Source organism: Parasteatoda tepidariorum, chromosome 2 (assembly GCF_982258835.1).
Source record: "Parasteatoda tepidariorum strain Cologne lab strain chromosome 2, Ptep-v5.0, whole genome shotgun sequence".
Lineage (NCBI taxonomy): Eukaryota > Metazoa > Arthropoda > Arachnida > Araneae > Theridiidae > Parasteatoda > Parasteatoda tepidariorum.
In genome coordinates this window covers 43,063,722-43,080,150 of record NC_141756.1, presented here as the reverse complement: position 1 = coordinate 43,080,150, position 16,429 = coordinate 43,063,722, and the positions used below count along the sequence as shown (strand labels likewise).

The following is a 16,429-nucleotide window of genomic DNA, read 5'->3' as shown; positions in this document are numbered from 1 at the left end:
TTGTATAAAGGCATTTCTGGTTAATAAAGGAAAAAAATAACGGCATTCAAACAATTCATTTGGTAATTTTTTTATTCATATGGTAACTGTTGACAGGAAATTCTGATTTTCAAAATTATCATTATTATTACCGCACATTTAATAAAAATTCAAAACTAAAAATTAATAATAATGAATGTTTTTTTTTGCATCATGTTTTACCGTATCATGATAAAATTACCTAATTTCAGCACATTTACCGAAATTTAGTCATATATTAAAAAATCAAATTTTCTTAATTTCCCCAAAATCATTACTAAAGTACTTCAGTAGAAATTACAGAGCTTTTTGGTGTTAACATAGAGCCAGAAGCACAGTCAATTTTAACATGTTCTGGTAGTTTGGACCATACTTTTTTTTTCTCAATAAAGAAGTAAGCACTTAATGAAATGAAATATTTAAGATAGTCCAATATTTACTAAATTGCCTAAATGTCAATCCTGTAAAGATCTAAATTCAGGAATTCCGATTTTTTTCTTAAAAATGTGCAAATGAAGAGTTTTGTTTCAATAGTCAAAATAAAAAGAAAGTGTAAGTGAAGTGTGCAAGAGGGATTGAGTAAAATTGATATTTTATTTCATTTTCAAGGTTTAAAAATTGAAAATAAATAGATACCATCAAAATATCAATTCAAGAAGTTTTTGTAGATTATTATTCTTCTAATGATGATCATGCGTTATATGAGAATAATTATAGTATTTAATAATTTTTAAACAGTTTTCCTAGTTTAAATTAACCGTTTTTAAAATATAATTTTAACAATAATAAGATAATAATATAAATAAGAGAGAAAATCTTATCTTAATAAATTATATGACGCCGAAAAGTGTGAGCATTTATTTGGTTGAAGTAAATTACGAAAGGTAATTTATTGAATGTAATAAAAAGGGAAAAAATGAAGAAAAGAGACGAAAGAAGTCGTATTTTTAGGATAAAAACAGCAAAATACTAACATTTTTTGCGGAAATTATGATGACCAATGCAGTAACCGTTATAATGAATGCTTATAAATTACAGCTTTATGGAGTCACTTCCATAACAAAGCTCAGTATCTTTACATCAAGAAAAGATAAAAAAAGAAATAAAAGGACAGAAAAAAGCAAACTCTTTTACAAAGAACTATTTATTTTTGTTATTTCATTCCCATTGCTTCGATTATTATATCGATAAAGAAAAGTTGCTAATTGGAATTTTTAGTTTACTAATGGCTTCTGTGTTTTTTTTTCTCCTCCGATTGGTAATGAGTCAAAAACGAAAAACTATTTCAATAACGTTTCCGAAATTCGAAACCTCCTTCTGAAAAAAAAATATGTAATGAACAATCTAGATAATACATTATTACTGCTGAAAACGTCATTTTATCGTGTAATGAGTAATAAAATTGCATATTAACATTTTATTAATTAACAATAATTCAAAAGTAACACAATACGTGAAAATAAAAGAATAAAAATATTTTAATTAAGAATAATTTAATGATCAATGTTCAAAAATTCTGAGATGTATACAATGAGGAAAAAAATATGATCAAAATTAACAGAATGTGATAAAATTTATCATGCTTCTACTTTGAAGAAAACCATCTCGGTAATTCTTACCGAAGCGCTTTAGTAATGATTTCGGTAAAGTTAGAAATAAAATATGGTTTTATAGTATGTGATAAAATGTGGCAAATTTATCGCGATACCTTAAAGCGTGGCATAAAAACCGTTATTTTTCAGTTTTGCATTTTTTTACTAAATAAGTGGTAATTAGAACTATAATTTTGGAAACCAGACTATCCGGTAAACTATTACCATAACAACTGAAAAATTACCAATGAATGTTTAAATGCCGTAAATAGTTCTTTTTAGTACCAAAAATTTTTTTAGCTGTGATTTTATTATTATACAATATAGAAATTTTCAAAATATTTGTTCCTGCTTAAGAAAAACAATTGATACTCTTAATTGCTTTTTGAAAATAAAATCTAAACTCTTTTCTTTTTTGTTCGAAAAATTTTAATCTGGAATATACAAAAGTTTTTTTTGTATTTCAGTTGTTAACTATAGTTTAGTTGCCCTCTGCTTGCCTTTCACAAATGTCATTACCCTCATTAAAACTAATTTTTATTGAAAAACATGGTTTTTATTAACTCACATTTTAGGTATTCATATACAAAACTCTTCAGGATATTTTGAGTAATTTGAAATTTCAGTCAAAAATTTTTTGAGTTTTCAAGTAGAACAAAAATATTTTCTAATGCGAAAAAAAATAAAAATAACTTTTTTAATGAAATATGAGATTCTTAAATATTTTATTACTTACTTATTAACAGACAGAAGTCCATTCTCGTCATACGATCAATAATAACGTCATAGGATCCAGCTTTAAATTCGTATTATGTTTATGTTTGCATTATCATGTTTCAATTATTTCATTTTGATATAGTAATGTCTTTGTGGTAATCATACCGTAAAATAACATTTCAGTACTATGCATGGATTAATTATGATTCCTCAATGCATTTAAATCTTTAAAATTTTAACGCAGTAAAAAAATCTTGGAATACAAACAATTTAACTACATTTGTTCCTTTTACTAGGTAGGTACTCAAAGCGTCACTTACAAATCAAGATGAAAATTTAAACAAAATTAAGTTTTTTCTACTAGAAAATGAAATATATTTAGTACGTTTTAACCATTTAACTTTTGTTGTAAAGATGCAGATTGTTGAAAACCTAAGTTTAAGCAAAAGAAAATAAATAAATAAAAGCATAGATTTTGCCATATTTATGTTAAATAATAAATTTGGTTGGGAGAATCATTTTAAAAATACTTAAAAGGTAATTATATCTCATGATGAATCGTTATATTTATAATTTAGCAAATTAATTGTTTGTGATCTATAATTGCTAGTTCTAATCTAATTATGTTATTCTAAGAAAAAGAAGAACCTTCCAAAAGTTTTGTATCTTTACCGTAATTTCAAAATTATGTATCCAAAGTATAGAATTTTAATTTTAGTTTTTACATTTGATCGTTAAAATTTATCTTTTAAAAACCCAAATATAAATTTTTTTGTTCAAAGAGTAAATCTCTTAAAATAAAGCTATTTTTCTAAATCCAACTCTTTTATATATTTCTTGTTGGTGTATTCATTGTGAATATTGTAATTTTTGACAATTTATATTTTAATAGTTACTGACAATATGAATTCTACACACTTTCTTCATGAAGAATTTAATTTTTTATTTACTTTGAGTACACTCAAGTTTTAATTATTTATAATTGTTCAGCAATAGTTGTTTCTTAAAGCAAATGATTAGAATATAATAATTTAACGATTAAAATAAATGCCTTATTTTAATCGTTAAATTACTATATTTTATATAGTAGTTTAGCGATTATAATTGTTTGTTAGAATAAAATGGTCTGTCATTAGTAAAGAAGGAAAAGAAGAAACATATATTTTATTAAAACTTTTATTGACTTATTCATATTTTATACAAAAGGAACCTAAATGTTATTAACATATGTAAGTGAATTTGTTTAAGAGCTATATATCTGTACATTACAGACTTGCAAACAATGATTATTATTAATATGTGGCAAAAGACATGATAGTGGAAAAATTTATGACGCCAATGGGATTTTGTTTCAGTTTTTAAAACATTAAGTAAAGTCTCATTTAAAGTGCATGAATGCATATTTAAAATTATCATTTAATTTAGACCATATAAAATTCAGATAAATTTGTTTGTATAAGGTTTCCATACGTTAAGAAGTCCCTCGTACTATTATAGACTGTATTAGCATTTTGTGACAATATTGTACTAATTACACACACATATATATAGATATATATGTGGATAATAATAGTGGATTGTAATTAAAATAAGTCTAATTGGAGAATGTTTGGCTATTCAATAAATTTTTCCACTAGTACGCACAAGAGTTTAAAATTATGTTAATCTCATAAATCATATTAAATAATCTGTGTTTCAAATAATACCAACATATTGTTATTAAAGTGTGTCTGTCTCATGAATTGGTTAGAAACTAGTTTTTTTCACTATTATGTATGAGAAATTAATTGCTATGTTCTTAAAAAAGTTAAATTTTTAATTTTAAAACTAGGAAATGTTCAAAAACATATGTTACATTTTAAACAACATCTGAATAACTTTTATGTAATGAATTTTATGTAATGACTTGTTTGTAGTGTTTAATAAAATCTCAATAACGTGGACAAAAAGTAATAATTTTGCTTTCAACATCCAATATAGAAGGTTTCTTATAACATTAATCTCCTCTTTAAGCATTCAAACACCACATCATGTAACAATGAATAATTTTAGAAACATCCATCACTGTGCAAAACTTGAGTAGTATTTCTTTTAAAAATTGTAGCTTGAAACTTTACAAATTGTAGCTTCTATCAGTTGCCTTTATTTTCCTAATTGCCTCAACATTTTGTTCTGGACTTAAATAATGCGATTCATTTTTAGTAGTTCACCTTAATTATTCTCCTTCGAGCTTATTAATACAAAATTTTCTTATTTACTTCATACACAGTCTTCTCGCATCTTACTCGTAAAGAGTAATTTTGTTTCTAGGTAAATGTAAATGGAGAAATGTTGATGCACAACCTCTTAAATCTTTTAGCACCATCTGCTTTACCTTTTACCTTCTCTTCACTCTTTATCCAAATTGTGTTTCCTTATAACACTAATTTTATAATTCAGTTTATTGAAATTTGAAAACTAAACTAATCAATAGTTATGGCTACACCGTGGTTTCTTCTCTTTTATCCCTATAATGCCTGAAAAAGAATAATATCAATATAAATATTTAGTTTGTACGTATATTCGTTAGATAATAAGCATATACAGGATGATTCAGAATTATTGTTCAATAGTTTACTTGTATATTAAGAATATGATAACAAGCACGAATCTTACTGGCATGTACGATTGGAAACACAATACAGAAGCGCTACATGGCATATGCTCGCTAAATGACACAGCGAGAGAGTTCAACAACAGTCGTACTGTATTTTAAAAAAAAGGATTTATATACAGTATTTGTTTAAAAGAAAGTTTTAAGTCTGGTGTTCAATTTTGTAATTTGCAACTGTAGTATATGCGCAACAACTCATGGATCAGCGATTTCCCGCAAGAAGATCTAGTGGATCGGCATTTACCCTGAAGTACTAACCCCAAGATATACAGACACTAGCGAGAGAATTCCGTAAACAGTCATAATTTATTACACACATAAGATTCTGCTTAGATGTTTTCTTTAAAAGAAAGTTTTAAAACCAAATTTGTCCAAGTCCAAATTTGCGATTTGCAACAGAAATATCTGCGTCACAACAGCAACTCATTTATTAACCCCTTAACGATCGGTTAATTTTCAAGAAAACGGTCATAAAAGTGTCTATTTTGCCAAATACATGTATTTGATTAGTGCTAGTACCTAGTTTAAAGTAAACTAACTATTTACAGTTACCTTAAAAATATCCTGGTACTGCTATATGGTGTGTAAAATGAGAAATAAACTTTTTTCCGGGCAAAATAAATGATTTAGTTTTATTCTTATTGGCGCATTGCTACTGAACACTCCAGCCCGTCAATATCACAGGAGCGAGAAATAGCGAGCGAAAACTCACACCGTCATTTTCACGGGAACGAGAAGGAAGGGGGTGAACAAATGTTTGCAAGTAGGGTTGGTGTATCGGCAATAACTCTAAAACATTGGTCCCGGTAATATTGAAGCAAGTAAGAAAGGTCATAATTAATAAAACTTCAAAATTCACAGTCATAATTTACTGCACAAAGATTTTGGATGATATTTTTGTTTAAAAGAAAGTTTTAAAACTGGTGTTCATTTTTGCCATTTGCAACTGTAGTATATGCGTCGCAACTGTAAAGCATCAATCATTGATTACACGCAAAAAAGGTCTGGTGTATCGGCAGTAACTTTGAAGCTTTTGCCTCAGGGTAATTCACTTTCTTTTGTAATCTCAAAAAGAAAAAAATCCATTGGGGAAGACACAAACAAACAAGTTGGACACTCTGTGGTGCACACTAGGATTGGGTTTAGATCATGAGATTTCTTACGCCTATCATTAAAGTTTAAAGCTTTTAGAGATTTGAGGGATCACCAATAAATTGCAAACAGAAAATAGTGTGTTTGAACACCCTATGCCAAACAATGTCGCAATAAATTTGTAACTTGTAACAATTATTTTAATTATTATATGCAAGGATTGCACAAAATTTTGAAAGCCTAGATTAAATATTTATGAAGATATAGATATTATATTACTTTACAAATTTTTTGTCCTACATTTTTTAGCTATAACTCTAAAAATATTCTATAAAATTAAACAAAATTTTTAGAGCAATTTAAAATTAATTTCAGAATTTTTGCTTCAGAGTTTAAATAACATTCGTGGAAAATTGCGCACTATATAGGTGATTAAAGTAGTTTTTTATATTGCGCATGTGCTACGAAAATTTAACATTTATTTAAAAATTTTATAATGAATCGTATTTGGCAAAAAATTCAATTTGAATATTTTAAAAATTCAAAATTTCCAACAAGCACTTTTTAATCAGTTTTTGTGGTTTTTAAAGGAAATTCAGAATGATAAGGAGTTGTCTGCAAATATGTTTGTGTATCATTTCTTATCATTTGTTAAATAACAAATGATAATACTTTACAATGAACAGTCATACAACGAAGTATGATTGTATTAAGAAGGAAAACATTCGAAAGAAAAGATACTTTTAAGGGGGCGTGATCTTCAACAATGCCGACGTTATTCTTGATAAATATTTTTTAATAGTACAAAAGGAAATTTGTGGAAAACCCCGTAACATTTTGAGCTTTCCTTTAATAAGTGCAAAAATCCATATTCAAATCCGACTTTTTTATTAGATGTGATTCACTACAAATTAAGAAAAAACAAATCTTAATTTTTCGTGTGGATGCACAGTATGAGAGAAATACTTTTATTGCTCATATCTTGAGCAGTTTTAAAATTTTTTTCCGAAATTTAAAAGCAATAATTTTTTAATTAATTTTAAATTGCTCCAAAATTTAATTTAATTTTATTGAATATTTTAAAAGACATCGCAAACAAACATAAGACAAAAAAAAAATTTTTCCCGAGAAATGTTCACATTTCCATAATTATTTAATCGAAAGTGTGTACAGTTATCGCAAATAATAACCAGAATAATTGTTACAAGTTACAAATTTATTACTCCTTTCTTTGGCATAAGGCATCCTAAAACATAATTTTCCGTTTGTAATTTAGCGTCGGTCCCTAAAACCACTAAAAGCATTAAATTTCACTGATCTATAAGAGAAATCGCATAACACTTCTAACTTTGTTAAATTATTGTCTAATTATTTTGAAGAAATATCAAAAAATGTGTTAAAATAGGAATAATTTTGTCCAACCCCTGTGTGTCATCGAATGTTAGCTGTTTATGGTGAGCGAACATCAATTGCGAGAAAATGTTGCATATGTTAACATGAAGAGTATGTGTCAATATATTTTAATATCAGATCAACCAAGTGATGTATTGCTGAGGTGAAATTAATAAAAATACTGAAAGACATCCTAACATCTGTTTAGCATTTTGTGTAAATAAACAGTACAAACCACCTTCGGTAACAAAAAACATACTGTGTCATGTTGATCCACTTTGGACGCGCCCATCTAATGCTAAATGACTGATAACTCAATCATGCGCAACCTGGGGTGCGCTTTATTATCCTGGATAATGGGCTTTTGTCACTACTGTATTTCTGATGCTTGTCTATTTTTCACTTGAGCAACGCTTACAAGAAGAAAACAATACTTGATTTTCTAATGATTATTCATTGTTCTGAAAATATAATTCTGAGGATCACGCATTGAAAATTACTTTTTTCTTCACCTTATCTATTTCAATTCTTACACATAAATTACTTATAATATTACTTTTAAATAAATTAATAACTTTGCTTAATAACTAATACCCCTTACGGTATACCCAAAATTAATTATTTTGAACACAAACTGTTAACATATTCGTGAAGATGTATGTGCTCAACTATTCAAATTTCCACGAGCGTAAACAAGCAAGAAAAATCATACTGTAATATCACATTTACATTTTTCAAACTCATTTACATAAATTTATTTCTTTTCAAAATCATTTGTATAAAATTGTTTCAAAATCAGCAGTTCTTCAAAGGTAATTCGATCAATGTTCAATTACTGATGCATAATAATATTAATTAATGCAATAATACATATTTCATATAATTTGATCTCAAAAAATTAAATAAATAAGGATTTCGGTTTATGACATTGTGATTTGTATATTTCCTCACCCTATATTATTGATTTGTTTATTATTTATTCATTTAGTATTTTTTTTTTCGTTTTCGTTTTCTGTTTCGACTTGAATTTTTCAATTAATTTCTTATTTATTCCTCGATCGGAGCTTCAAGCTAATCTATTCTCCATCTTTCGGATATAGATCGGATCTCCAAACTATTCTAGATCTTTTGAATTAAATAATGCAATGTTTATGTTTTGTAACATCCAAGTTTCTTCTTCCAAAAGATTCCAAATTGTTTCTATAAATAGACGTTGTATGGATAACGGAACACTTCTTTTCAATAAGATTGCATTTGGTTGGATACATATTTTTAGACTACACGCTTTATTATAGAATTTATTGAAGCAGCGCTTGCTGCTGAAGTTTGATTAGTTTTGATTATGATATGTAAAGTGATTTTACTTACCTAGAAGTAGAATTCCTCATTGGAATAAGTGATTTTGATTTAATTTTTGAATTCTTTTTTGAAATTAAGACTTAAAAAGATCACTTGCATGAGATGCTCAAAAAATGTATGTAAAAGTTTTCTTTTTAAAAATTCTAATGTGTACCCTTGGCTCAGTTTATTACAGATAATGACTTCATTACAGATAATGATCAATGACTTCTGTTGCAGATAATGATTCTGTAATAATGACTAATTACAGAATCTTCATTTAAAAACCTCTCCTCAAAACCTTTAAAAACCTTTCCAAAGTACCCCGCTGTCGAGCTATAGTGTATTGCAGATAAATGAATGAAAAAAATTAATCTACCTCTTATTAGTTATTTTCATAGGCTTGTATTGTTTTCTTCAAGCAATTCAACACCATTCATGGAGAGTTTTCCTTAAATTGAATATTTTCCTCATTTCGCGTTGTCTAATTTTACTCTTCTAAAGGTTCTGGAATAATGCAGTTTAATATACCCCAAGTTGTCTTGGAAATTATGCGCTTTACGTGCTTATAAGCTATTAAAAAGTTTGCATAAACTAAATTAAAATGAATTTTATTAGTTTAATTTCTGTTTACTACAATTCTCTAGGAATGTTTGCATTTCAATTCTCTTAATTTTGAACTTTCAATTTATATATCTTAATTTTTTAAATTTCTTTGATTAACATACACTAAAAATGAACCTAACATTTACTTCACAACTAAATATAAACACCATTTTAAGTTTGTTTCAGTTTTATAGGTCTTTTTAATCTAAGTACTCTATAATTAATTGTTACGATACGATAATGAATGAATAGTAATTAAAAGGAAAATAGTAATTTAAAAAGGAAAATATATATTTCTTTTAAAAATAAACCTGAGGTTTTAGTTCTTGAAGGAAAGCTTCCAAAATTATTTCTTCGCTTTTATTCTTATTCTTAAATTTAATAAGAAAACAAACAAAGGGAGAACTATGAGAGTAAATAGTCACCAGAAACTATTTGTTCTGCTGGATTATTACGAAACAGTAGAAACATTATTTTCTCTTTTCAATTATAAAGCATAACGTACAAAATACTCATTTAAAAAAAGGATTAAATAAATCCGTAATTCGCGAACTTCGAACTGTAAATATGCACAATTATTTTAAATTGCAATAATATTAATTTTTACTTTCCGTTCCTTGTAGGTGATGAACAGAAATTACTTGCGTAATTTGAGTATCAGGAGAAATAATTAAAGGAAGATTAATACTCAATTGTTTGCAATAGAAAATTTATTAGGGCTTAAAATAATGGAAATTTAAAAAAGATTTCAAATTAATATATTTAATTGCTTGATATATCTCTGATATTTAAAAATAAATTGAATTCTTGCTTTAATTTATATGACATTACTTAATTTTTAACAAATACCTTCGCAGAAATGGAAGAACGAAAACATATTTTTTGAATTTAAAAATGTTATTTCGATATAGAAATTAATATGTTCTAGTTTTTCTTTCTTATTGTTCTTTACTAATTTTTTTCTAATTTTTACTAATTTTTTTCTAATTTTCACTAATTTTTTTCTAATTTTTACTTATTTTTTTTTACTAATTTTCTTGCTTTTTACAAATTTTTTTCTAATTTTTACAAATTTTTTTTTTACTAATTTTCTTACTTTTTACTAATTTTTTTACTAATTTTTTTACTAATTTTCTTTCTTATTGTTTCTTACTGTATTTTTTTTTTCAAATTGCTATGATATTGAATTTTAGAAGAAATTCGTATTCGAACACTTTCTGAATGAAATCTTTGTACTTTTTCACAACAATTATGAAAAATTCATTCAGAAATAAATATGCTTAATTCAACTGAAATGATTCAAGACAGATATTTATTCTAATTTTATCGCCTTTAAAAAGAAATGGTGAAGAATAGGAATTAGTTATTCGATGAGCAGGGAAAAATATATTGTTAGCAAATGAATAATATTAAATTGGTTGAAATAAAATTTTACATACTCTTTAAATAAAGAGAGATTAGAGAAAATTTAATACGATCATTAAACTAAAAATATTGCTAGTTTTAAAATATTAGTTTGCCCATTGAGTTTCTGCACATAAAATTTTTATTCTCTGTGACTTTTATGAAAGTTACTATGATTTTGATAAATACTTTACACTATACTTCTTTCGATACAGAAGCACAAACATATTAATAAATTACTTATATTATAATATAATATTTTCCTTTGTTGATATCCAAGCCGGAAAATCCATACTCGGCAAAATGGTTTGGAAGCATGGTGTGTAGACGGAGTGATAACTATCACCACCCACTTTCGAATCTAAGATCTACAAGTTCAGGGAGCGCATGCATCAGTGTTGGCTTTTGATCTTCATTTGGGATAAATTCCAGAAAGTCACTAATACTTTACTAGGGATGCCTTAGTTCAATGTTAACAACCAAACTTATCGTTACTGAAGTAAAAATGTTATTTTTCTTCTTCTATTCTAAAACCCTATTAAAACAATTGGTATTTAAAAACAATTTTTAAATTATAAACTATTTTACAACTAGAAACTTATTTAAATGTTATTTTTATAGAAAATAATGGATTAGTAGGTAGCTTTCAATTTTGTAAACATATAAAAGGATAGAATATATCACAAAATATGAATGATATTTATAACTATGAAACATAGTATTTTTGAGAAAGCTTTATATAACTAATAGCATAAATTATAACAGTTTCAACTGAAGTAATTGCAATTTTACATAAGTAATGTCCCTGAATTCGTGATTTTTTTCCTTATATCTAATAACTAAAGAAAGACACGTACTCACACTCGCATCTCCTGTTCCCGTTGTTTTTGATGGTGCTGCGTCAAAGTGTGATTCGCACCAACCTGTGGTGCCCAATGCGGATGGTGATGGTGCATGTGATTAGAATGAGGTGGTGTGTTGCGTGAAGTTGATAAAAGTGGTTGAGCTTCTGGATGTTGCTGTGGTTCATGGGTTATAACTGATGGTGGCATGATCTTTGAAGGTAGAGAACCCGCTTCGGATAAAGTAGCAAGGGTCATAAAGGATGGCGGTGGAAGGTGGTCCATTGGAGAAGGTACAGAACTTATTAAATGAGCTTGTTTTGACTGTGGTGTGGAATTGCAACTAATACCATCGGGATGCAACTGCAAAAATGCACAAAAAACTGTGAAAAACATAGAAAAATAATGTACCTAAGACGAGGTTTAAAAACTTAATAGTTTGCAATGATCGTGTAATAAAAACAATTTTCATACAATGCAAAATTGCTAGACTGCAAATTTGTATCACAAGTTCTTCCAAAAGATGAAGATATTAAATATCACAAAATAAGCATAAGTCATTATGAAGGAATATAAACCTCGTGGATACACACGCTTAGCCGTTTTATTAAACTTTTCTGTTCTAGGTTTTATATATACAAATAAATAAATCTAATGATCCATTGAGAGTATTTTTCCTCTAATAGTAATAAAAAAACACTCAATATTTATTAAACTCACAAATAGATAGACTAAATTTTAAACAGATTGCAATGATTAAAAGAAATTATGCTATGCTGTAAGTTTGCATCATAAGCTTTTCAAAAGATAAAGATATTAAATATAAAAAAATAGCATAAGACATTATTACGAAAAATAAAATCCTCATAGATATATGCATTTATCCGTATCCTTATTTAAATTCTCCTGTTTTAGATTTTATTCAAGTAAAATTATGATCCATTGAGAATTAAAATTATGATCTCAATTTTTATTAAACTCAAAATTGCTTAAAACAGATTACAATGATAAAAAAAAATTCAGGCTAAGCTTTGAATTTGTATCATAAGCGTTTTCAAAAGGATATTAAATATCACAATATAAGCTAAAATCATATCATTTTAAAAATACGTAATTCTCGGGAATCTACGCAGTTAAAAGTTTCCTTAAATTCTTTTTTTTTAATTTTTTCATAGATAAATAAATGATCCGTTGAGAATTTATTTTTTCTGATATTGCCACACAGCTCCCAATATATATTAAACTAAAAATGCTCTAAAAATACTTAAAAAAAAAGCCCAAACAATGCACAGAATGATAAAGATTTACATCAGTAAAATAACATAAAAATATGACCGAGCTGAAAAAATCCATTAACTCATTCCTTTTAAATTGCGCTATGATTTTTAAAATCAATAAAACAAATCCTATGAGAATACTTATCGGCGGAAATATTGACTTAAAAATATTCATTCTTTATATTTTGAGTCAAATGAAATGTGCAGTAACAACAGTTTCATAACGCGTAAAAATTTTATTTTTTTCAAAATACAAAAATCACTTTTGGCTCGCCTTACTCACGGAAGACATCTGAAAATTATGGTATTCATTCAATTGTATCAGATCCTCACACCTAAGAATTTTTCAAAGACATCTATTTCAGAAAAGTCTTATTTTTCAAAGTTTTATTTCCCTTGGGTTTCTCTGAAGGATACTAGCTCTATTGGGAATTACAACACAGTCGTAGATGTCTTGTACAATTTCGCTATATTTTTTTCTACTCTTCTTTTTATTCCGTTTCTTATTTCTTTTCAAAATGGCTATCCTGTTACGAAGAATACACTTGAAATTTTGAGATTAAATTCTTGGGCTATGAAGTAAAAAGTTGAAGTATTTTATCAGAAGTCATGAACTCTAAATTTCCTTTTTCTGATTTAGGTATGTCAGGCGAAATATAAATAAATAAATAAATGTTTTAAGTGATTTAAGTATGGAATATATATATATATATATATATATATATATATATATATATATATATATATATATATATATATATATATATAAAGAGGGGGGTAAAAATACGGTAAATTAGTTAGGAGTCTTTGAACCGAACTTGATTTTTTTTAAATAAATGTTTGATGAAAAATTTCAAAGGAACAACAAGTAATGCTTTGTAGATTGAGCAGTAATTTTTAAAATAAAGTTTATAATTAGATATTTTCACTTTTTTGGGAAAAAAATATAGAATGATAGGTTGATAAATTTATTATTGTCAGTTTAAAATGCATAGGAAGTGAGAATTTTTCATATCAGTTATTATAATTTTAATTTATAAGAATATGGGAATTGTAGGAAACATTTTGACCATAGCTAATATCAATATATCAATATATCAATATCAATATATCAATATCAATATATCAATATCAATATATCAATATCAATATATCAATATCAATATATCAATATCAATATATCAATATCAATATATCAATATCAATATATCAATATCAATATATCAATATCAATATATCAATATCAATATCAATATATCAATATCAATATATCAATATCAATATATCAATATCAATATATCAATATCAATATATCAATATCAATATATCAATATCAATATATCAATATCAATATATCAATATCAATATATCAATATCGATGTACCAATATCGATGTACCAATATCGATGTACCAATATCGATGTACCAATATCGATGTACCAATATCGATGTACCAATATCGATGTACCAATATCGATGTACCAATATCGATGTACCAATATCGATGTACCAATATCGATGTACCAATATCGATGTATCAATATCGATGTATCAATATCGATGTATCAATATCGATGTATCAATATCGATGTATCAATATCGATGTATCAATATATCAATATCAATATATCAATATCAATATATCAATATCAATATATCAATATCAATATATCAATATCAATATATCAATATCAATATATCAATATCAATATATCAATATCAATATATCAATATCAATATATCAATATCAATATATCAATATCAATATCAATATATCAATATCAATATATCAATATCAATATATCAATATCAATATATCAATATCAATATATCAATATCAATATATCAATATCAATATATCAATATCAATATATCAATATCAATATATCAATATCAATATATCAATATCAATATATCAATATCAATATATCAATATCAATATATCAATATTTATATTTTTCAATAAATGATAATATTTTGTATTTTATGTCAGTAATCTTCTTTTCTGAAATAAATTGAGCTTTTTTCTGAAAATTTTATTGATGCATAATTATATTATTGTAATACTAAAGATTTCTTGCACTGGAGGGTAAAATTTATGCTTTCAGTTAGAATATAAAAGTCATAAATATTTTCCAAAAATGAAAAGCGAAAATCACAGGTTTTCTGCATTGTGTTATTTTGAAATGAAGTTAGAATTGATTACTAAGTAGGGTATGTTATATTCTACGGCATAAGTAGCTATTTTTAAAATGCTACTAATTATTAGCATCAAAGTTCAAATTAAGAAAATTAAGCTTCCTTCGAAATGAATAAATTTTGACGAATAATCTAATATTTATATTAAATAAAAATTCTCATTTTCTATTTAGAAATCCAAATTTATTTTTATCTTGCATGGTTATGAATCGATCTAATGTAACTTTATTATTCTCTTTCAGCTTAATTTTATAGTTTTTTGCACATAAGACATTGGTGTTAAACAAGGGTGTTAAATATTGGGTAACGAAAAATCATTAAAAAGGCAAAAAAATAAATAAATAAACACAGAATTTTCAAGCAATGCAATTTGTGTCCTAAATAACAAAAGACATGCAATTTTGCAAAATGAAAAATGAAATTAAAAATTAACTATTGCTAAGGTTGAAAAATTAACTTTTTTTTTACGAATTAAAATTTTTCTTTCTTGTTCAATAACATTTTATGTCCCATTTCAAAACGGTTAAAGTTGTATAAAATTATTGAACTGGTGATTAACTCCTTCCCATAATGAATTGCAGCTATTAATGGTTCTTTGAAAAAATAATTTTCGTCCTCTTATAGGAAAAAAAAATTACTTCATTTCTTTATGAAATAGTAAAACTATTGATCTTTCATTTATCAACTAAAAAGTGCAGTCGTTAGAGATTGAGGCTCACATTAAAGAGACTAAAAGTAACTGTCAAAGAAAAGGGTAATGTCGCTGAAAGATTACTGGATCATCGTTTAAGGAAGCGGAAATTAATCTCTATCCACTATCTCTTTTCCATTTTTCCTGTTTCATTAACAGTTAACTGGAAGTCATGACAATCTTTAAAAGCTAAGAAAAGAACTTTGACATTTTAGATGCTTAATCATACTGAAATCATATCATATTACTTTTCAAGAAACGTTTGACACGCCTCTCTTCTTTAAAAACACAGTAAAGAGGAATTTAAGAATTGTTATAGTTAACTTAAACCTTTTTAATTTGATTATGAACTATTGCAAGTGTGATATTAACTTTAAAATTCTACACTTGTGAAACATCAAAGAATCGTTCAATAAATTCTATTAATTTGATTTATACTAAAATTTGCACTTTTATTAACAATTAACTGTATGCCTTGACAATTTTAAAAAACAAAGAAAGGAGATTTGACCTTTTAGATGTTTAATAATACTGAATTCATATATTATTTCTCAAGAAATATTTAACATATTTATTTTTAAAAAAAGCAATGCACTAAGAAGAAATAT

General features: G+C 26.1%; 1 protein-coding gene across 3 annotated transcripts in view; it reads right to left on the bottom strand.

Annotated features, from left to right (window-relative positions):
* Window positions 1-3,489: 3,489 nt before the first annotated feature.
* Window positions 3,490-16,429, bottom strand: part of LOC107438596 (neuroligin-1) — a 193,902-nt gene continuing 180,962 nt past the window's right edge. For 2 of the 3 annotated variants that reach the window (XM_087157250.1, XM_043053825.3), the window contains exons 7-8: window positions 11,670-12,017; window positions 3,490-4,843 (exon numbers count right to left, since the gene is read on the bottom strand). In XM_087157250.1, coding sequence (XP_087013376.1) covers window positions 11,670-12,017 — 348 coding nt within the window. In that variant the 3' untranslated portion in view covers window positions 3,490-4,843. The remainder of the gene's footprint in view (window positions 4,844-11,669; window positions 12,018-16,429) is intronic. The other variant, XM_043053821.3, reaches the window with a different exon arrangement.